Source organism: Orussus abietinus, unplaced genomic scaffold (assembly GCF_000612105.2).
Source record: "Orussus abietinus isolate OABI.00-Male unplaced genomic scaffold, Oabi_2.0 scaffold157, whole genome shotgun sequence".
Lineage (NCBI taxonomy): Eukaryota > Metazoa > Arthropoda > Insecta > Hymenoptera > Orussidae > Orussus > Orussus abietinus.
In genome coordinates this window covers 59,817-84,406 of record NW_019394318.1, presented here as the reverse complement: position 1 = coordinate 84,406, position 24,590 = coordinate 59,817, and the positions used below count along the sequence as shown (strand labels likewise).

The 24,590-nt window shown below is 45.2% G+C and overlaps 1 protein-coding gene across 4 annotated transcripts in view; it reads left to right on the top strand.

Moving 5' to 3' along the window:
- LOC105702672 (carbonic anhydrase-related protein 10) overlaps positions 1–24,590 on the top strand; it is an 88,282-nt gene that overhangs the window by 59,425 nt on the left and 4,267 nt on the right. For all 4 annotated transcript variants that reach the window (XM_012430398.1, XM_012430397.1, XM_012430396.1 and 1 more), the window contains exons 4-6: positions 2,817–3,008; positions 16,827–16,922; positions 20,434–20,500. In XM_012430398.1, coding sequence (XP_012285821.1) covers positions 2,817–3,008; positions 16,827–16,922; positions 20,434–20,500 — 355 coding nt within the window. The remainder of the gene's footprint in view (positions 1–2,816; positions 3,009–16,826; positions 16,923–20,433; positions 20,501–24,590) is intronic.

Sequence of the window (24,590 nt, the reverse complement as noted above, 5' to 3'; positions counted from 1 at the left end):
AGCGGGAAAGGGTTGAACAGGGATTGAAAACGTGATGCGCATTCCGATTTCGGTATCGACACCCCGCGGATTCGTATTAATTATCGAGCGATGTTCCGGGGAAATCAGACCGCTTAAGAGGATTCCCCTAGGTGGGAATGGCACCCGCAGCGACCTCTGTAATTCCCCGTTCTGGGAAAACTGTACCGCATGAGAGGAAGGAGGTTATATCTCATTAACATTCGGATTAGATTGCAGCTCCTCTCAGATCGAACAAATTGAAATCTGCACAGACTTGGACTTTGCTCTTTATCTTTGGTGAACATGCTTTGGTAAATATACTTTTGTAAATACGTTTTGGTAAATATGTTTTGGCAAGGATAATCTAAAAAGCTCATGCCAACTCTTAGTCCAGGTTAAAAACACCAGTTCTCGTTCGGTCACTAAAGTTAAGCAATGTTGAGCGCCTAGGAAAATCGTGTACGACGCATACGGAAACAAGCAACAAAGATTATGGAAATTAGCTAAGGTGTACAAAGAGAGTTTTCATGACAAAATAAGAGAGAGAGAGAGAGCGCTAGACTAACACCTCGTTCAGTTGCTCGAGAAGCAGATGAAAAGGCTTTTCTAGGGACTTATGAGGAAAACTAGAGCCGCTAGTGGCGCCCCCTGCGAAGTACTCACCGAACCGTGGGCACATTTAGTGGAAATTCCGCCCACCGCGACCGTGGCCCAAGTTCCCTGCGAAATGGAGGGACGCGAGCGGATCGAAGAACGATTGTTCTTCGACCGACTTCGCTGGGCGATTCTAGGGGAAAAGGGATGTTCCTAGTGCCTAAAACTGGAGTTCGAAAGTACCAGGGTGGCGCTTTTCATCGGGCAAGGGGTAGGGGTGAGTTAAGAGCGGTGAACTCAGTACAAGCAGGGAGGACCTCGCCTTTTCCCGCCGTTCGTTGGAGGTTAGGTTTGGACGGGTTTAGGTTGGGTTAGGTTGAGGAACTGCGGTTGGTAAGACCGAGGTGGGGTATGAAAAAAGTCCATTGTTTGAAAATCGTGCACTTCATATATATACTCATATTTCATCGCTGATAAACGGATTTCACGTATTTAATACAAATTTGTGGGCAAAAAATGGAATATTGAAACGATAAGACCGAGGTGAAATATGGAAATAGTCGATTGTTTGAATATTGTGGACCTCATATATATTCATATTTCATCGCTGATATACGGATTTCACGTATTTAATACAAATCACTGCGCAAAAAAATGGAATATGTTTTATTGAAACGCGCGAAAAAACGGGGAAGAACTCAGTCGGAAGAGCTGATGCATATTTTCAATATGGCCGACCGACCGGGTTTCAGCTAACCTCTCATCGGCCGGAACTAATTGAAATATGGCGCAGGTTAGGCCGCACGGCTAAGTTAATGGAAACGGATATCTATTGCGAAATAATAAGTTAGCCCAGCCGACTTTTGCTGACGCGTCTTATTCTGGCTGGTTACCACCGGGCTCAACTCATTATTTCTTACTGATGACGCCATATTTCAGGTTCGTCCGACGTACGAGAAAATGGAGTCACCGAGCCGAACCGCCTGCCGTCTGACCGACAAAAGATGGCGGGGGAGACGTTTATTTCCTGCTAATGTTTTGTAGAGATTACATCTCACCCCCTTTCAAGAAACGAAGGACTAACCGGAGATTTAGGATAAAAAATACCGTGAGGTAGTATTACCTGAAAAAAATGTCGGACTCCTCCGACTTTTTTTAGAGAATAATTCCCGAGATGTACAGAAATAGAATCGGCCAATCAGGGGACGGCTCCGTCACGCTAACTATATGGTCGACTTAGATTCGAAATATCTCGACAACCGTTGGCGTAAGAAAATTTCGCAAGAGAGATTTTCTATTCGATTTTTCACGGCGAGTAGCGCTGCGGAGTGGAAAATAGAAAATTCGAAATCCCTGAAAATTTCATTTGGAATTCCCGCGAGGAGAATCTCCTGCGGAGATGGAGAAGGGTCGAGAGAGGGAAAAGTTTGAGGCGAAGGGATTTTCTAAATTTCTGGGAAGGTCGTTGGGGAGCTCTAAGAGGAACTCCTTGTATTGCGCCAAACCAGGTGCAGCTGCAACTGCGGCAATCCGATTGTCTTGCCGGTGCGAGACGACGACAGAACGGGTTAGATACGACGCGAAGGGAGGTGTTCGACTGTCCTTAACAAATCCCAACCTCGCCTTTGGCAAATTCTATTTACTCGCGATATTTACTGTACAAGTTTGCCCGAGACGACTAAGTGCCTGAAAATAGACGACGAGCTCCGCATACCCGAAAAACCTCCGCAAATTAGCAACCATTCTCCAAGAATTTGTATACCATAACAACTCGAAACCTCGTCAGTTATCATTACCTCCAATTAAATCACAACGTTAATTCAGCTATAGTATTACGTTATACTAACAAAGTACTCGGAGAACGTTTATAAATTAATAGCAAACTTCAGGAGTTTGTGCATTATACGTGTAATTGCGTTGCATTCAGGGAAAGTAGTCGTTTATAGTTAAAGGCAAAAGCCCCGTGTATTTAATTAATTACATTAACGATAGGTCGCCCCTCTCGAGCGCTTTCATAGATATTTAAATTAATTATAATAATATATTGAACCTATCTACGCGAATTCTGGGGCGGGAAAATGTTTGAAAATTAATTGATCATACTACGCCAGGAATTTCGAGACGGCGAATGTTAATTAAATTTAGCGACATGTAAAACCTGTCAAATCGATGCGGTATGTATGCTCATAGAGGGTACTGAGAATTTTAATTAATTGTTTCAGATGTCCGGGCATTTGCACAATACTGGTCAATTTTTGGTATTTCGGGCGGATAAAGAGGCCAAGGTACAAGTCAATATAACAGGTGGTCCACTCGCTTATCATTATCAGTTCGAAGAGATTTATATCCACTACGGCTTGGACAATTGTTGCGGCTCTGAACATCACATAAACAATTATGCCTTTCCTGCTGAGGTGAGTACCTATTCTTCAAACACTTTCCTTGAAAGCGACACACTTGCGACTGATCACCTGAAAAATCACCGATTATTTCCAGACATTTCATTAACATTATTATTATTTCCACAGAATTTCCCAAATAATACTGGTCAAAATATTTCTATTCTTTCCAAGATGAAAAGACGAAGTATTCGGGCAGTTGCAAGTGTGTACGCCTTTATTTTATATTAATGTAAAACGGGTCATCGAAAATGTTGGAAATTATTGGACATCGGAATAACAATATGGCGGCGCTCCGATTTACGGTCGAAGGCACGAAATGAGTCTTCCGATCGGGCAATGAATTTTTTACGACCTGTTTATTGAGTTTTAAGCGGCTTACCGATATTATAGACTGTGACAAGAGGATGGAATGATTAAGCTGCAATTACGTATTAATGCTAGCCCCAATTCCCGCTCATTACGCATTCCGTTTAAGCTGACAATTATATATGACCGTGAGCGAAACGGAAAGCGGCCATTTTGGTGCTTCTTTTAATGCTCCATTAATTAGCGAGTATAAAATATGATATCGTTTACGAGAAGCTGAAATTTCAATGTAGCGCGGAGCTTAAAAGCGTCGGAATGAAATTATTAATAAATGCTTATTAATAACGAAATGGATCACTCGGCAGCAGTCGGGATAATACGAGGCTCATTGAATGGATAGTGCTTATTATTTCCTTGGCAGTCGATTAATCGATTGGCAGTCAATCGTCTATAGAACTCAGCCATGGTGAGACATCCCGCAAATTCTGCACCGACATCGGGTGGTCCAATAAACCCCAATGGCATCCATTGTTCGCCGAAGGCCATTTCGACAAGGAGATGTCTAGAAAATGTCCAAACGTTCAAGCACTCCAGACACCAGAAGGATGACTTAAGATATACAAAGACGCCTAATTAATTAGAAAAACCAGATGTCCATTAGATCAAATGAAAAGCTATACAAAGAATTTTGTAATTCCGAAGACTGCATTGCGTTCTGCCAACAAAGGTATTCTTTTACCATTGTGCGGTTGGCACCCCTGGACTGGGAACTGATTGTGCGGGGACAGGAATAATACGTCAGTTCAAACAACGGATCACGTATATTATTTCCTTGGCAGTCGATAAATCGATTGGTAGTCAATCGGCTGCATATTCGAGCCGCCCAGAGACACCAGCAAATTTTCCGTGGACATGGGGTGGTTCGATAAACCGCAATGGCCGAGTATTGCACGTTTAAGATTGCCTTAGAAGGAGAATCCACTAGAAGGAAATATCCCCAATAATTGCACGAACAGGTCCAATTGAACCCCGAAGTGAAGGAAATGTCTAATTATCTACACACGCCTTCGCAAATATTCTGGGTAAAAAAAGAAAGAGAACGTGGCATTAACTGGATTTGATAACGAGAAAGACTTGTTAACCAGTTTTAGGTGGTTTCGGTAATTACGCGAGGTATCTTCTAGAGGAGACTCAAACCCGAGGATGGATCAAAGTCGATGGTCGCCAATGGACCACCACCCACATTCCACCTCCCCTTCCAACCTAAATACCAGCTTGACCAATCTTGCCATATCCTCAGGGGTCCATTCCGGTCTCCGCAACCAGGGTCATACCATGCTGATATAGAACGTACCATATCGGAGCAATATTTTATTTGCCCTACCAGAATAGCTCGATACACCTTGGAGCTCACCCTGAATTTCATGGAAATTACCTGCGGCCACGTTTGGATTTAGCAAGACAAACCGAACAGGGTGAACCAAAAGGACCTATGTACGCTTCCTCCTAAATCTATAATAGGTTAGACGCCCTGAAGACGGGATAAACAATTTAAAAAAAACATATGACATTATAACAACGTCCGAATTGATCGCCACCGTGGAACAATTGGGTATAGAATGAACTCCATAGAACATACTATACTGAAGCATCATTTTATTTGCGTCATTAGAGTAGCGCGATACACTTTGAAGCTTATTCTGAATTTCATGGAAATTACCCACAACCACGTCTGGATTTAGGAAGACAAACCGAAAGGATCTATAAACGCTTCCGCCTACATACACAAATGGTTAACCGCCCTGAAGACGGGATAAACAATTTGAAAAAATATATAAAAATAAAACAACGCTCGAATTGATCGCCGACGTGGAACAGTAGTTGGAAGAATGAACCCACTGACCGGCCATTCGGGAAAAAGGATTAAATCCCGGATTATTCCGGCCGGAAGGGATCTCCGTATCGATGAACCCGAACCGAAACCAAAAAGAGCTGGTCGCGATGATCGTATTTGGTTTCCATTCGGGTTCCTCAACAAGGATCCGCGAGGTCCTGAGCATCGGGATAATTCCGGATACTTTCTTTTTCAATCCGCCCAATCGAGCGCTATTGTCGGAGGCGAGCCGGGAGATCCAACAAGCGAAAGCCTCGTTGAAGGAAGGATTACCTTTCGGATATTGCGATCAGATCGCCAAGAAACGAGAGCGAAGAACATCCCGTCTTGGGTTGTCTTAGTTGGACCCGATTTGCAAAGTCTATTTGAGTAGTCCAGGCTGGCCGGAATTCGGTCCAGGGCAAACAGAAAGTTCGGATCGGCCGGGATTTGAGACGGGATAATCCATTTTGTATGATGTCCCCGACGTTGCTTTGAGCACCTGGTGCCGGAGGAGTGAAGGGCAAGGCATAGGATGGGACACTTGAGAGAATCCGCGCCATTACTGAAGTGTTTGAGCAGAGGCCGCTTTGATGCCGGAGCCTACTCGAGCCCAGGTGATATGGAGCACCACGAGTGCTCCTCCAGGGGTCCGTGCTTGTCCCTGCACCAAGGCAAACGCAAGGACCCATCACCCGATCCAGACCGGCAGTCAATGGGGGATAAGCAGTTTCATTCTCGTCCAGAAGTGGAAAGAAAACCAGAAATCTAGGGGACTTCAACGGAAGCTCCATCCTCGGGTGTCGGACATGACCCCAACCAAATCGAACAATTAGAAGCTTGAAATCTTCCAATCTGGATTTCCTAAGGGAAGAACCTCCTTCTCTGATTTGACGCACCAACGAAACCTACAAACACGGTTTACTTTGCATCGCAGAAGTACACGCAGAGGTAAAATAATAATTTAAACAGATCGTTTGGTCGCGTCCGGTTCATTTCAATTGCGTGAACTGAATTTTATTTCACTTGACCAGTTAGTCACGTCAACCGAGTATTTGTCTGTACATATAATGACCACGGTTGAACCAATAAATATGTTACTCATTCAAGGAAATATTTTTCCGCGGGTACTTTAAACAAGTCGCATGAGCTTTTTACTGTTGAGCGTCGCCTGATGGGTACTACACGTCCATGTCTATTCTATACCATGGAGAATGGGAATAGACATGGATTTCTAGAGTCGGGTCCATTCCCGCAGAGAAATCAAAACGGTACCGCAAATCTGGGAGAATTTCGGGGAATTTGTGGAAATCTGGGGAAATCTGGTGGAGGCTTCGTTTCCCAGCGTCGAAAGTGACTAGGGATGGGAGACGATCATCCAGCGTAGCCTCGGGTCTCTGAACCTGGCTTTTACCCGAGAATGCCCTGAGAACAACTAGTCGTATTTCAGAGAAGACATCCCATGGGACTCCATCTCTGGGAATCCCGGAACGAAACCTTGGAATCCCGACGCCAGGATGCCGGGCACGATTTCACTTTCCGATGCGAGGATTCCCACAATTTATTTAACGCGGCACGCCAAGCTTGAACTCGGCTTGTGTCTACTTGCAGGAAAGAGATGACGTTCCATGTGCGATGTTCCGATGGACCATTCTTGCCCTCCCGCACTTGGTAGACCTGGGATGCTGGGAGGACGATCGATCGATCCGCCTATTGAATCATACAGGGGAAGCCTGCTTTATCCCTATACATAAATTCATACAGGAACACCGACCTCCTGGGACGCTACAACCAAAGCTTCGCTTCCTTGAATTAGACATGGTCGTAGCGAGGGGAAGTACATGAATTCTAAATCCGTCCAAGTATTCCGATCGACTTAATTGCGGATGGGCGTCGTACTATTTCGACGACACCTCCTGGATATTGTTAGGCATTGTTATTAACCTGTGACTATTACCAGAAGGGTCGGAAATAATTCCAGCTGGTGCTGACTCCTGCAGAGTAGGTACTCGCGAACCTCCATTATTTATAATTAACCTCGTAATCAATTTCGGAACATTTGGAACTCCCTTTTAAAAGTTGGAGTTGACGCGCCGGATGATGGAGCATCAAATGTTACCCTTTATCCTGGTTGCGGGTAATTCACGAGTTTATGGAGCTGGAGGTTTGGACATTTTTAGGGAGTTTGGAGGGTATTGGGGGGTACCGCTCGGAAAGAAACGCTGTTGCTTATTCGAGCCGCAGTTGCGGGGAAAGGCGCGGCCCTAGCGATCCATCCTTGTCTTGGTATCAAGACAAACGCAAAGACACTTGGGCTGTTCCATCTAGGGAATCACCCGTGGACAATCGGCTTTATTCCCGCAGGGAAATCCGAGCGGGACCACCAATCGATTCGTCTTTCGTTCGGACTGCCTGGACACTATCCAACCATTGGTTTCGGGATCGATGACCCTCCTATACAACCACCATTGTCCGAGGGCGAGCCCTGCAGGGAAAATCAATTTTCCGATTTTGACCCCAGATCCGGGCGCGGAAATGCAAAGTAGCTAGATCTCCCCAGAACCTCCCTACGATAAATTCCCTAGCGAGGACGTCGAAGACGTTGCTTCTTCGCGTTCCAACATCCGATTGCGGATGAAAAGTAAATTTAGATACCGTGGAGTGCAGACATAACACTGATCATTTTGTTCGGGATTCCTCGAGGAGAGTGATAAAGATCAAATCCCATGAAAATCTAAATTTCGGTTTTTGAGTCCGATGCGGAAGATAGTCAACTCATTTTCCCGCACCAATCGGAAATAGAACAGCTTGGGATAAATTCGATCTCTGGCAACTCCTAAATCAGGGGGACTTCTATTTAGGTTTCGCACATCGCAGGCATAACGTGCTCGACTAATGATGTCATGTAGGGTATTCTGTAGATGCATCCCGTGATGCATAGGGTACTGGATCGATCACCCAATAGGAATTAAGCACGAAACGGATTAGGTCGACCATGGACCAGGGATGCGTGGCGGGCCATCTTGAGATATGCATTTACCCCGGGTGTATTAGTGGTGTTCTCGGCACTTCATCGTTTTATCGAAGGCCATATCACTATTTCCCATAAACTCCACTCGGTATAACAGGAAACCATAAAAATTCTTAAAAATATGATGCCTACGCCTTGTTTCCAAGGCTTCTACGAGACAACTATCCTATACATCGGTAATGACGACGGCAACGCAAACTAGTTGCACCCTATATCGAAGTTCAAGTATCCCTACTTTCATAAATTTCATCCACTATAGCGGCAAACTATAAACATTCTTAAATGTATGAAACATATCCTTGATTTCCAAAACTTTTACGTGGCAACTATCCTACACCCCAGGAACAAGAGCCGCTTAAATTAGTTTCACCTTACATCGGAGTTCGAGTGTCACTACTTTGCATAAACTCCACCCAGTGTAACAGGAAACTATAAAAATTCATAAAAATATAAAGCGTATCCTTAGTTTCCAAGGCTTCTGTAAGTCAACTGGTCTATACACCAGTAACGAGAGGGTACGTAAACTAATTGCACCTTACATCAAAATTCGAGTACCGAGCGACTCGTCTGAAAGGGTTACGAAATTCGGCTAGTCTGAGAACGGCCTCTTAGTTCGCGGCGGCGCCGCCAGGCCGCGCTGCGAACAAGGGGCCGGAATCGGCGTTTAAAAGGGGCATTGCCCAACAAGTTTGGAACCGACAGGGGCTTCTTTCCAATTGGCAATTCAATCAGCGGAGTCGAGACTGCCGCCGGCCGAAGCCGGGCTTACCGCGTTTGGGTGAAAAGCGGCCAGGAGGAAGCTCGGTTTGTCGCCGGGCGGATTAAGACCATGAAAGCGCGGCTCGCCCGGCACTCGGGCAAATTGGACCAATTATGCCTGTCAATTTGTGCCCGGCACGCTCCGCGCTATAATAATCGCCACACTCGTATCACGGACGTTGTTTGACCATTAGCGGTCGCCTGTAGTCACCGGCCGGACAAATACGGGGATGTTAGCCACGCGACGCCATTAAGTGTGTCCCGGATTGTCGCCGCTGACCCTGGTGCTCGGGATTGCACTTGGTTCCATTCTCTGGACCGAATTCCTATTGGCTCGTAGACCAAACACCATAGGCCTATCCCCCGTCGATCTTAACGGTTTGAATCAATGAGGGAGAATCAATGTAGTAAAGAGACGCAGCGCTCGGTCGAGACGCTCGGCCATGATCTTGTCCGAGACGCAACCGCGACTCTTAATGTACATCAGCAACCGGTGTAAGAAAATTCCTGTTTATGATTTACACATCGCGTGACAATGAACCAGCGTTGAAAATGGAGTCGAGAAGTCCTGTTGAATTGTTGTTTAAGTTTTACATGTAATAATTCATTAAGAAATAGCTAACTAAGCACGTCGACTAGTCGCACGCGCGCCTGATTGGCTTTTTTAATTCATTATTACGGTTAGGTTACAAGTCGTAGACAAAAATTGTACAGGACTTTTCGCCCCTATTTTCAAGAAGGATAGCGATGAGTAAATCGTGGGCGGGAATTCTGTCTTACATTGCGTATTATACATGCAGTACATGCTTTTCTCCCTGAACTTCTTACGCTTCACTCTCGGCAAGTTAGTTTAGTCAGGTTATGTTACTCTCGGTTAATTATCCGGTACCTCTTAATTTTAATTCAAATAGTACCTTCTAACTGCGCAGGACGTAAAGGATATTTCGAGGTTAACCGAGCAATACCGGTATCGCGCTAAATTCCCTTAATTGCTAGGCACCTTTGAACATTGCAGGTAGGGATCATTATTTACCCAATATGGCTCACTACGGTCCCATTTCAGCGTCTCGGATCGAGTTGCCTAACAAGTTTTGGACAAGGTTGGGGCTGGCTGAGTATCTGCTGCAGTCGGGTACGCATTTGCTTCGATTATGTCAAAAGAGACGTATCGTCTGGGGTGCATCTTCGGGAGATGCGGCATTACATGTACCTCTGCCTTGCGACCCACCCACGAGGTTTTATCATTTGTACTTAATTTTAAACGTGCATAGTTTTACCTCGTAACGGCAGACTTTTTCCGTATATCGAAAGCATTGTTAACATTTATTCGAGGACATGCATGTCGAAGTGCTCCTCTTCACGTGGCGGTCCCGAAGGTGCCTCGCTTGGAAATAATCAAGCGGGATTTCCCCTGGCGCCGCGCTTGCACCAATCCAAGGATGGCGCTAGGGGAAAAAGCCCAAAACCCGCGAAACACGCTCGTGCAAATTTGCTTAATTATTCGAGGTCGGCGTTAACGTCGAGGAGCCCGATGGCAGCTTCCCGTAATTGTAGTGGTCGTTTATAGTTGAACGACCCTTGTCGCACTGTCTCTGTCTGTTGTCCCGAGCACCTCTAACTTCTGGTTGAGGTTAGGAAAACGAGGCGAAGCCATTTGAAAATTTCACTCGAGGGCGGTCGGAGTCTGGGGAAATTATTCACGCCTAGGGGAATGGATCCAGCCTTGCGGCAATCCTTACGGCCCGAACCGTAATCGTTTAAATAGCTAACCACAATTCCCGGCATTAATATTTGCGACGGATAGTAATGGTTTCACTCTTCTTCCCCTTGGACAATTGTAGGAGTTTGTCAAGTATCGTAGTAAATATTGTTATGTGGATTTAACTCCTGCGATTACAATTTATCATCTCCGTAGTTTTAATCAATTAATTAGATCGACCTTATGAATTTGTCTAGGTTAAATCCGGTGCTTCGGTGAAGGATACATAACCTAGTTGGAGCTGTTTTCAGACGTGTTATGAGCCGTGCTTATTCGTTCGTTTACATCTGACACGTTTCTGGGATAATATAGTTGGCTGCCAACAAGGGGAGTAGTATTGTGGCCGTACATCTCTCATAGGTGAATGGTGCATTGTGCCAGAAATCGAGGATGGCATGCCCATACGCTATGGGGCGTCATGAGCAAGGCTTCCGTCGTGCCAATTATGCCTAATGGGGTCCTTCCGATGGATCTCTATCCTATATATATATTTTCGAGCAAGGGTAAGAATATTGTGACCAAGAGATGAAGATAGGAATTATGCATCTAAACTCTATTAAAAATACAGAACCACGTATGTTAGTCGACTGACTTTTACTACGAGCAGTTTGAAGAGTTGTCAAATGACAAGCATAAGGCATTAACTCTTTGACTGACAAGCCCTTTCGACGTATGGACGAAAGTCATGACCACGTTCAGACAATAATGGATCAAATGTTGGACGTATATATCCGCCTTTTGTAGTCAATGGGGTAAGGGGGAAAATATGTACCTGTACGATACACTACATATATACATTTCACCAATGCATAATTCGAGTAGAAGAGTGCCGCAGAAATTTTGCCGAAATTTTCGCCAACTCCGCCGCGTCTCTTGATTTCGGTCCAAAAGACTAGCCGGCTCCAAGAGGACTCGCCGTTGGCCCCGCATGCGTTCCGCAATGCGGAACAGTAAACTACAATCTTGGACTCCCGTTCTATGGCGCCGACCAGCCGACATTTTTTAAATCAAACTCCTAGGACGTACCGATGCACTTTGCGTGACGCGGAAACGCTCCATCGGTATTGAACGGCTCGGAAATGTTTCCTCTGAATTCTTTTTTCCATATTCGCGGTCGGGGAATCCAAAAAGCAAACGTCGATTGAATGAAAGCCGCGGATTGAAAAAAAGGGGGGAAAAAAAAAGAAAAAGAAGATAGTAACGCGCGGGGCGAGAGATGATTTGTGGTTTCGACGGCGCACGAATGTCTTTGGAATTGCGATTAGACGTAATGTGGAAGTTTCGCAGCGCGCGGAGCCTCTGCGCGGTGGCGTCAAGACCTAGGTACTTTCCGTTGGATCCGGCGGGCTGCACGTCGTCGCAGCCAGTAAACCTTGCGAAATTTCTAGGGAATTCCCCATCGGGAAAATTAGGTGGGTAGATCGGCGCATGAAGGAGCGGGCTGGCTTCGGGTGAGTTAAAGCTCCGAGTATCGATCCTTTCGAAAATGGCGAGGTCGCCCGTACTCGTGGCAAGCCGTCGATATTCAACGAGACGAAAAACGATACCGGCTCTGACAGCCGGCGAATCCATCTGAGCCAGTGGTTCTCAAGCTATGCGCCGGCCCGAAAATTGTCCACTTTCGAAAATTGCCGCCGGCTTTGGCCGGAAGGAAACAAAACGAGAGCGGGAGATCTCAATATCAATCGATATTTTCATTAGTCCCCGCGAAAGTGGGCCGCCCCGGAATTCGCGACAGGGAAATTTCATTTGGCGCCAACGGAAACACCGCGGAGGTGTCGCCACCGCGGCGCCGCCGCGAACTATCGGCCGCGACGCCCGCCTCGAGATGAACACTGCGCATATAGAAAATCCAGGGATATTTTTCCACCCTTCCTTCATTTATTTCAGAAGAAACACTTGTCGAAGTGCGACGATGGAGGTTCTTTTGACATTTTTCTTCTTTTTTTTTTTGGCCGAAAGGAATCGAGCGAAGGAGGGGCCCGTTTGGTCGTGGATTTGCATTTTCCGAAAGCTGATAGCCAGACCTCAAGTATGGAATCCCTCGGTTTAGGGGTTCCCGAGGGGAATTACCGCTGACCCAGAATACTTGAAAGTTCCCTTACACCCTTCCCGTTTTGGCTTTGGTCCCTCTTGCAGGAGAATCAACCCTAAGCCCGAAATCGCTTCCGGCGAAAGCGTATCACCTTTTGCGCAGGGCCCTCTTCCAGTATACGGGGGTGATTATGCTCCAGTGACGGCAAAGTGCCGAGTAAAGACCGGGTTCCTGAGGCGGTAGAAGACCGGAAGCTCGCTCCAAGATGGCAGCCGGGGGCAGAAAACGGTTTTCGAGGTATTTCGAGCCCGAAGTCCGTCACCGAATTCGACAGATTCCACCCTAAATACGTGGAAATACCCCGCGCTGAAATGTGGCCGTTCGACGTCTCATTAATAAATTATGAATAAAAAGGGGATCCGTCCGTTAGTGCACGTGTTAGTAAATAATAAATCAGCGGAAGATAAACTGCACTTGGAGACTGTACTTTAGTCAAGAGATTATACTTTAGTAAAGCTAAAGTGGCTGTTACTGGAGAGGGTGAAAGACCAAGAGCGTCCTTCAAGATGGCGGACACCACGAAGAACTATTTTCGAGATATCTAAAGCGTCATAATCGATAAAGAATGTGCGCTCGAAGTATAAATGAAAACCTAAAATTATTTTATTTACCGTGAGAACTATCGTCTTAAATTCGATAGGGTTGGGAAGAAATGGTCAAAGGTGACTTCATTCGACGAGATAGATCAAATGGAAAAAGTGACGATCGAATCGACTTTTCTAGACACTTAATCCTTGAAAGAGTACAATGATGGACTCCCTTCTATATCCAGAAGGGAGTGATTATGTTTCTGCGGCAAAGTGCGGAGTAAAGAGCGGAGTTTCCGAAGAGGTGGAAGACCGGAACCTGTTTCCAAGATGGCGGCTAAGTGTGGAAAATAGGTTCCGAGATATTTAGAGTCGAACTTGTTCTGGGTCGGCGAATTTCGACGTTTCCCTTTTGACAGTTTCCGCTAACCTGGAATTTAGTCCACCTTTAGCTTGACTACAGTTAAATTATTATTTTCTGTATGGATAATTAGAAATGTGGAAAATAGGAATAGATATTCAGTAGTAACGTAAAAACGTAATTATCAAACAGAAACTCGATTTCGCGGAAACGGATGGTTATGTAGAAGGGAGGCAGCGTTTTCAATAAAGGACGAATTCCGGAACTGTTGCAAGACCGGAAGTTGGAGGCAATATGATGGCGAGAGGGCGAAAAGAATCTCGAAGTATTTGGACTTGAGATCCATCGGAGACCTCCAAAATTTAACCACGAAATTCCCACTTGACTAAAAAGAGAAGATTAAAGAAAGACAAGTTCACTTTATGACGTTCGGAAGTCCTTTAAACGGACATTTTTCGAACGGAAGAATTACGAGGAAGAAATTATTATTTCCAGTCGCAGCTTTTAAGAGAAGAGAATAAGTGACGACTTAGAAGGGTAATAGATATTACTTTTGTATTTCTTATTCCAGGCATGAATTAAAGATAAACCTGGCCTATCGGTCGTGCAAAGATCACCTGCCTTATCGTAGTCATCGACAGGCTGTAAAATTATTATTATCGCCGACTTCAAAAGAAATATGCGAGCCCGAGCCACCGTCGTAGGATGTCCTTTGATCAAATATTCAGAAAAGGAGAAACCGAGCTCCTGAGAGGGCTAGAACATAGAAAAGCGAAGAATGTTGGTCCTAGGGAGTTGAAGAAAGCCGGGGTGGAAGTGGGCGGAAAGAGGGCGAGCAGAGGGCGAAAAGTGGGTGGCGGGCGCCTCCCACTATGTACCGATAGTGCTCGTATTTCATCGGGATATGAAATTCCGAACTTTCGGAACTACTTTTTGACTCGCCGGATGATTTCTAACTCTCCGCGAGAGTATTTTTTCCCGGCTGGAACCCATATTTCCGTAACAAAGATCTTTTGAACCGTGGTACCTCCCTTTCCACGATACTGTCATGAGAACATCAACGGCATATATTTTCTTAAAAGCCCTTAAGTCAGGCAAATAGGAAACCTCGACGGACAGCGATATCCCATTCCGGGGTGAAAATTCGGAAAAGAGATGGTTTCCGCCCTCCCCCGATATAGGGGGATGGCCTTGGCCGTATCGCAGTCGGCCGTTGGCCGTAAAATCGCGTTATTATCGCTGGCTCCAGGGGAAAGACCCACCCCCGTGGAATGTCCTTTGATCAGAAATTCAGAAACGGAGAAAACGAGCCAACGAGAGGGGTGGAACACAGAAATTAGGGGAAAGGTGGTCTTGGGGGGGCGAAGAAAGCCGTGGCTGGCTTTCCGCCCACCGCCACCCACCACCCACCGTTCCCACCGCCCACCGCATCCCTACATTGCCCGTATTTCGTCGGGGTACGAAATTCCCACCCTTTAAAACTAGTGAAAAGGAACCTCGCGTAAGGACCTAGGAGGCGACTAGGGGAAAAAGGAACAGGAGAAATCCCCTATCCCAGTAGTACTCGTCATACTTTGATCAGACCCGGTGGATTTACCCCTTCACCCAACCCTCAGAGCGCACCCCCTTTGAAGCGGGCACCGACGCACCCTCGGTATCCTAGCTCCGACGAAATGCCAGAAAAATGCGATCTCTGACAACGAATAGTTCCCTTTTATCATCCCCGGATGTTTCGCGCTCCGGAAATGGTGTATTCGGTGGCATTCCAAATTAATTCCGACCACTTTCCCCGTTTCCACTGCGACCGAACTCGAATATAAAACAGGGACATCCGAGGAATGGATCGCTGGAAGGGGAAGGGACATTCACCGGGAACAAAGAACCTAATCAAATAGGAGATAATTTTAGAAAATCGAAACCTCCTTTTCTGTTTGACAGTGTAACCCAGGATGTCCCGGATTTTAATTGTAGTTATTTCGATGTTCTGGAGAGACGTAGTTTCTGCATTGAATTATTCCACTGTTTTACCGTCTGGCCGGTTGATGCCGCTGAAAGGGCGGTATTCCAATTTAATTTTAATTATCTACTTCATTCATATTTCAATTAAATTCGAGCGTTAAACGCGGCGGGAAATTAAAAAACAAGGGGGATGAGAATGGACCGTAGATACAAAGGTAACAAGGGCAGCATCACTCGAGAATTTGTTCGACATTGTTTGAATTCACTCGAACAATTTTCGGAAGAGTTTTTGAGAAAGGCAGGAATTTAAAAAGAAACACAAGTTTTTAGTTATTGCAAATCATGAGCCCTGCGTAGAATAATTCCTTTTTTTCACTCCGTTCTTTTCTGATTTTCAAGTCTATCGAAAAAGTTACGAGAGCGTGAATCAAAAAGTTCCTTGAAAGATTCATATTTAATATCCGGGAAACTTTCTTGGGGAGTTCATATTTCGCGCCCACATTTACTCACCTCGAATTTCGAGGACATTTCCGGTCGTTTCGAAATATCTTCCCATAGTGAATGTTCCTAGGAAAGTCTTAAGTTATTAATGTCTATATATGAGTATGTATTTATTTCTGCGATATATAATGTTAATTCTCGGAGCAATAATTTCTGCGGTCCCATTGTTTCCTGGGAAATCGACGGGATTTAATATTCATCATTGGATCATAAGGATAGGTATTACATACTAAACGGAATCGAATGTAGCGTTCCAATTTCCACGAAATAACTACGCAATTCCCAGGCACGGTAATCGTTGAATAGGCATTTGATAAACAAAAACGATTATGGATTCCCGGTCGTGATCGATAAATTGGACACTTTGGGAAATTATTTCGGAATATAACTTCGCGTTTCGGGGCGAAGTTGTGACGTAACATGGGCGAGGCCCATTTAGTATTTAATATTTCATATTTAATAATGATCGTTTGATCACAAGTACATTAAATATTGAGCGTCCTGGTAGCCGCTTCGATAATGGCGGTTTAATCTTCCTAGAATAACTTCGCCCTCCGGTATGATAATGTTCCCTGGAACTTTGACGACAGAAAATCAGTTAATACGCATTTTTATCAAAAACTTTTTAACTTTAACCTGTTTTTTCTTCATTGTTTCAGATACAAGTCTACGGATTCAACGCGGACCTGTATCACAACATGAGTGAAGCGCAACATAAGAGCCAAGGACTAGTCGCCATTTCGCTGATGGTTCAGGCAAGTCATTATGTTTTAATAAAAACAATAATTTCCTACTATTTAAATTGAAAGCTAAAGAAAAAGCATATTAATCAGACAGGAAAAATTAGATATGAAATTCAGAACTTTACACCAAATTTTATACCTATACCTGTTCTACTCAATGCAAGAAGGAAACGAAACGCGGAGCGATTAATTATGTAAATGGTAAGAAAAACTATAGAAATCGCCATTGTGGGATTGAGATAAAATACGCAGGACTTAATGAAGAAGACGATTAATAAAGCCGGTAGATTGAATCCGAATCCGAGCCTGATGGAGACGAATCTAATCACGGCTATTAACAAGGGGTAAGATGGCCACGGGTGGGTCAAGGATATATCCGGGATCCCAGAGAGTCCTGGGCCGCGGACGGGAAGAGCACCTGGACCAGCAAGTAGCAGGGAAGCTGTGGATGTCGCATCTAGGTGGGGGCTGGTACCTCAGGGTTTAATCAGTCCTGGGAAGCGTCTAAATTGTCAATTATGTTGGCAGTTAAGGACCTCACCCGCCCCGCCATCTTGGTACCCAAGCACCGGCCTCGATCCTTGATGATCCTCGACGTCATCTCGAGTTTCAAACACCTAGAGTTCGTAACAATCGTTGACACTTCCGGCAGCTTCCAACGATAGTTGGGATTTCAAAGGGGCCCCTAAATTCTCCCAAAACTGGCACGCTTTCGCTTCCTTATGCCCGAAAAGTTTGACGACGTTACACGAGATGGATAGTTAATTTACGAGTGAATACCAAGTGCTGAAAATAGTTAAAAAAATAGTAAATATATGCTGAAATTTCCATCAAACTCGCCTTTTTTATCCCGACGATGTTTCCGGTCTCATCAGACAGTCTGAAATTCTTGGTCAGCGAGGAAGAAGTAACGCGACTCAAAATCCCTGGAAAGTACTTAAGGGGCTGTTTATATTCGAGTTCCCGAGGCGAGAAGACGCTTACAAGCGGATAGACGAAGTCGAATAAATCTCCGACGAGTCGGGAATAGGAGGATCGGCCGAAAGGGGAATTCAAGGGAGGCCGAGGAAAGAGGGAAAAGGCAACAGAGAAGAGCCGAGTGTCGAATATTTCTCAGATGAATATTCCGGGGGCCTCGGCGCCTGAGACAATTATTACGGAATAATTACTTCGGAAAAGCAGAAACCACCCCCGACAACTGCCGGATTTCCCACCCTGCCCTCCGGACCTGGAATACCCGAATAAATTCTCAACTTTCCCGAAGGAACCACCGCGTTCCCTCCTCTGGGATTCCTATCTTCAAATAGGGAACCGCGATTTTTGACGAGGACTAGTTTCAACAATAAGAAACATTTTACAAAATTAATGAGATAGATATTTCACTAGGGAGATCGTAAGATTTCTTTCAAACATTTATAATCAGGCTGAAATTGTGAATGTCGCGGTTAGCGGCTTTCTAAGAAGTCCAGGCAATTCTTCTTTAACGTTTGAAGCAAGGAGTCCGACCGTAGACTTCCAAGAATGTTGATAAACTTCACGAAGATCACGAAGCTCCATAAAGGAGCTTCTTAGGATGTTTCGGAAATTCCTTCAAGTCCCGGAGACGAAATATTGCATGACGAGAGAGGGTGTGCTTCTGTTTAGAAGTTGTTCCGTAATAAGAGCTCTAAGCAGAGTTTCTCTTCCGAGAATAGACGTCGAAATTCACGAGGAGATCCTCTCTTGGAATCTATTTAGAAGCCTCCAATTCGAAACTCGGGCTTACTAAATGAATAATTCACTTGTCGGCTTTATTTATTAACACTCGTGGCCATATAATTTCATATCACTCCTTTCGTTACCACTTCCTCGATTCTGTCCCATGATATAAGCACTGGAAAGGATATAGAATAAAACGTTCACTCCTCCGTCACCTTTTTAACCCTTCCCCGCGGCTTAAAACGTCTTCTGAAGGACCTGAGAAATATTCAAAGTCTCGAGGTGGACTTTCAGCGGTCGGCCATCTTTGGTCAACCCACGTGACCCGTCCGACGTGTCCCAGTCTCTCTCGGGCATAATCTCTGTCGCTAGGAAAGAAAAAAGTGTGATACGGATGTCACTAAAGTGTTTGTTCGCTATGCAGCAATGTAAGTGATACTCGATCTCTGGACCAACGGATTGGATGCAAGAGTTGCGACTCTAATCCAAACACATTATGCCCTGGGGTCTGGCAGGGAGAGATACTAAATGAGCGAGTACTCCCATTGGTGCATCGTTTCCCCTGGATCCGATCTATCTCGGCCATAGAAACTTTTTCGATTCCCCCGAGCAGCCAATCCTCGTATGGTTAACGCGTACCGATTTCGGAATTCACAAATCCCCCAGAACCGCTTAATCTAATTTAAACGTATAAAATATGCGTAATTAATCGCATTTTACAACGAAAAAAAAAAAAAAGAAAAAGTTCATATTAATTTCTACGTTCATTCGTTTCGACTAAATTTCCTCGGGTCTCGAATTACCGTTTGATCGTTTGGAAAGAATAAAATCCTGTGAAGTGTCGAACTCTTTGAGGTTATGTGAATACGGCATGGGTTAGTACAATCGATATAGATGCGCGTCTTATGACGAGAGCCTTTTTATTGGCTCTCTCGAGACGCACGAATTTCCCCCATCGAGACGGCCCCATTGGCCGGGTTACTTTACTATTACCGCATTGTTTATTAATGCTGCATTATGACGTGGTTATTATCTTTTACGATGGGACATTACCGAAGATGGCGCGGAACTTCGAAACGTCTTAGCGATTTTGCCCCTTTTACACCCAGCACTTAGGCGTTCAACGGAGGGCCTCCTAAAGTGGCAGGAAATCGAGGAAAACCGAAATTTCGGGATTGAATGACGACATATCTCATGACTCACAAGGAAGGTATCCCAGGCCGATCTCTCCGATTTGATATCTTTTATAATATGTTATAGTAGACTAAAAACTAAGTGACACGTATTTTTTTTTATCTGCCAAACACTTTAAGGGGGTGAAACCACCCTCTACAGTAAGACATGTCAAGAGGCGATTTGGCAGTTTCATCCACAAGAACATTTTTCAGAATATTTTTCTAACCAATCCACCTGGAAAAGCTTTCTCATAACGAGAAATGAAAAATATAATTTTCTCAATTAAAAAAAAAGAAATGAAGGGGTGAGCCACCCCTCACAGNTCCACAAGAACATTTTTCAGAATATTTTTCTAACCAATCCACCTGGAAAAGCTTTCTCATAACGAGAAATGAAAAATATAATTTTTTCAATTAAAAAAAAAATTAAGGGATGAGCCACCCCTCACAGACTTTACTTTGGATCGTGGTTTCATCCCCTTAAAGTGTTTAATGGCAGATAATAAAAATACGCGTCGCTTAGTTTTTAGTCTACTATAACATATTATAAAAGAAATGAAATCGGAGAGATCGACCCGGGATACCTTCCTTGTCAGTCCTTCGAAAGCAAAGACATAAAGTATTCACGTAGATCGTATCTTTTGTTGCAGTTGGGTGACACGCCAAATCCAGAACTTCGAATAATCACCAGCGCGTTCAACAAGGTAGCCTATCGAGGTGAGTAGACGGAAGCTGTTCATTATCTCTTTTATCAGGAGGAAAAGTAAATCGGGAAAATCAGAGACCACCCCTCTTTCCTAGAGCTCTCGAACGATCGGTAAAATTTGTCCCCGGATATCTGAAAAGTGAAATAGCGAAAAACCAGTCACCTCGTTAAATTCGCGCGGCGCACTCGAGGGTGCGCGAGGCTTCGGTATTTTTGAGAAATTCGATTCGAAAAGGGGGACGTTTCGAGTGGCGGGTCTCGCGAGCATTTGACGCGCTGGGAGTCTAATTGAGATCTAATTTTCGAAAATGCGGAATCCCTCCCCGGGGAGTGACTCGCGGCGACATCCATGGGGGTTGAAAGGGGCCTCTGGTAGCAATTAGTAGCGACCTCACGGAGCTCGCCGAGGGGTGGAAACCGCCCCTAACGGCGCATTAGATGAATACGAGGTACACGCACCAAATATCTCGTGGAGGCTTCCCACCGCGGCGGGAAGTGTCAACGAGGGGTGGATAATAAATAAAACGCCATGTGAAAAATAACCCCGGCGTATCCGCCCCCGGGAGAGGGTTGAAGAAAATGCTTTTTTAAGGTAACGAGTCGCCTCTGTCTCTATACCGAGAGCCACCCCTCGACCCCTGCGCGACGTGATTCGATTTTCTCTCGACGTATCTGGGAATGGGAAAAACGTGGGAAAAAAGAATCAGCGGGGGTAGAGGGCGGCTCGAAGCCACTCGTTACAATCTTCTGAAAAGGTGCCTCTCGATTTTTTATCGCGTTTCTCTTATTTCCTTAGTCAATGCACCCCGTGCCCCGAGCACTTTGCGGGGACGAACGGTTTTTGAGGGCCGCTAATGAAACGCTTTCATCGCCGCGAAAATCTCGTTACGAATCGACCCGGACTTGTGACGGGGAATGTCTAAGTCCGTCAAGTCGGGAATTAATGGTAAAGAAGATATACCTTTTAAGTAGCGGCCCTGCAACCGAGATAGAGGGACCTCGGGATAAATCAACTCAAAGACGCGGGGACGCCATCTTTGTTCTTCCTGGTTCTTTGAAAACTCCCTACAACTGAATTCAAGGTGTACGGACCTAAAGTAAATATAAACCGCGAGGAAAGTCGACAGGTTTCGTTCCCCTTGTTTCGATATTTCTGCCTCCATTTTCGACAGAGAGCATCCAACTTCGGTGTGATCATTCTGGGAAAGTAATGAAGCGGAAGTTAAATTATTTTCGTGTGTTTATGATACTTATCGTAATTTCATTGGATTTTTGTGATATTATTTTGACAAGTAGTCCTCCCTTGGCAGCGTCCTGGGAAGGACTGAAGTAAACTGGGAATCCCAGCAGGGAATTCTGACATCTCGCGGCCTCGTCTGGAGTTTACCGGAAGTTGTCGGGACGCGGCTGGATCGCGCAATAAAATACAATTCCAGGGTGTCGGTTTAATACTCCGCATACCTCGGGAATATTTCACCTATTATCTACGTTTTCCTAGGTACACGCCGCGTTTTCGGAATGGAGCATATCCGGCCAGAGATTTCCACCGGATCACGGGTAGGACCTCTTTCGCGAAGCGTTTGCCGACCTTCAATTATTCCTATATTAGTTCGGCGGATTTCTGTTTGTCGAAGGACTTAAAATGACAGAACCACTCGGAAACCCGTGATATCCGTTCCTCCCCTGTTTCCGAAATTTCGGGCGATTCGCTCTCGAAAATCTCGCTCGATTTCTCTCCCTTCGGCTGGAAAGCGCGAAATCAAAGCCAGTGGAATTGTTATTATTTCTGGATATTAGTAGATCCATTTCGCTCAACTGCATCTTACTACTGTGGGAATTTCGGCCGAGTATCCTTTCGGAATGTCAGAAACTACGAATTATTCGAACATCGTCGAGCTATAAGCAAACACTAGCCAACTGTTAATTTTGCATGAATATTTCCTTTTCCCAGTATTCATGTATTATCAGTAGATATTTATATTAAACGGATACGTGTATTGTTCCTGAACATCGGCAATCACGTTTTCCCTTGAAGCGCTAATTGTCTTCTGCACAAAGATGGCTGCCATTGGTACCGCCTCGCCTGGTACAATATGACTGCGCATACAAATTCGAATTTCCCCATCAAGGCGCGCCCATAGGCGGGCAATACATATATTCAGACACCGCGTGTATACGCTCGAGTGTCTATATACATATAAGCGGGCATTATGTACGTAACGTGAGCAACAATGGAATACTTGGATTCCTTGGTGGCAGCCTTCCACGCCCGCCGCCATTTTCCTCCATTGTCTTATGATTTATGTGCTCTGGTCGCCTCGGTGTCAACAGGGTATTGATTAAAATACATCCATACCTAACTCTAAACGCCCCCGCCCCATGTAACTACCCCGTCCACCGGAAGCCCCGTGAAAAATAACTAGGGAAAAAAAGCCAACCATGTTCCGTTGACAACGTCGCGTCTGGGGAATTATCCTCGTCATGCTCGACTTTTTCGACGAGTCGATTCCATCGATAAAGGAATACGTATATAGGCGATACACGAGGCAATTGAGTGGCCCCGAGAGGAACGCTAGGCTTGTTTCGACCATAGACAGAAAAGTTGTTGAGAAAGTTCCTCAAGTCGTCGATTAATATTGCAAATAAATAATTGTTAATTTTACGCTTATCTGGAGTCGTCATTTTGTCATCCTCGAGGCGGTTCGGAATTCTGATGGATCTATTATTTGAAGGGAGGGCCAGATTGTCTCGCCTTTCAATTTAGCCACCCCAGGATTCCCCTCGATTCTCGCGTCGGCGCGAGCGACTCGAACATAACCTCACCGACAGCCTCGCTCGGCTGTCGTTACGTCATTCCGCGACCTCGTTACGATTGTTACGGTTACAATTACAACTATCGCCATTAACGCCATTGCTTCAGACATTACACTCGATCAATTTCCCTAAGAGCCTCTAAAACGCCCTCCGTTATGGCTGGAATACGTTCACGATAATTCCCGTCGAACTTCCGCGTCAAATGGAACGATTTCTTGGATCGTCTCGTTTAAACTTGGCGTAGAAAAATCCACATTTACCCTCGCCCGACTACTTCCAGAGACCTTTCGCCGATTATTCCACGATTTCGCGATCATTACTTTCGAGTATCGAATCGCATTTACCCGAGTCTGGGAATCACCTGCGGGAATCCTGACAAATTGTGCATTTGAAATTGGCGCGCTACCGTTGCGCCCTGATTATATAAATGTCCTGGCCAAATCTCATCGCGAACGAAACCCGGGGCGGAGGACCGCAGAAATAATGGATTCCGTAGAAAAAGAGAAGTAAGGAAAAAAAGGGAAACTAGGGGAATTCCCCAAAAAACAGGACAACGCACTCGGCGCTCTCCATTATCGACGGAGCCGCTCGGTCTGATACCGTGCATTTTTTATCCCAGTTTTTGTCCCCTCCTCGAGGGCTCACCCCTTTTTACCAAGGCCCTTTCTTCCACTTTCGAAAGAGTTAATGCATTTCATTAATCATGCGGCCATCTTTCCCGCTCGGCGCCTCCCCGTTGATATTTTTCTCCTCGGCCCGCTCTCGTTATTATTTGTCATTGCTGCCAACTCTGCTCTTCGGCATTTTCCGCCAGCCAGAATCCTTTCTCTCCCCTCGCCCCTTTCTGCGGTAACGCGAATCAGGGCTATCGATTACTCGGTGAAAGCGTTATTTCATTACGAAATTACACTCTCGCCTTAGAGACAGCCGGCCAACCTGAGGTTAAGGTGATACGAAAGTGGCGTCAAAGATGTCTCGTTTGTGAAACTTTTCTCCGACCTGGATGTAGAAAATGCACGAAGTTTCGTCTTTATTAAATTTCTTTATAGACATTTTTTTAATGAAAATTGAAATCTCATGGGTGTCGGAAGCTTCCTTAGAGTCCCCATATTCACGTGGTAAAATTTGAAACGGTACATCCAATTCGGAGAGAGGTTTCACCTTTTCGTTTCCACTTACGTAATGGCCTTAAGAGTTAGAGGTTAGAAGTATGACTTAACCCGGCATTTTCTAAGTACCGCGGCAAGCAGATCCAGCAAGTTAAGTAAATTCGACGTTCTTTAAACG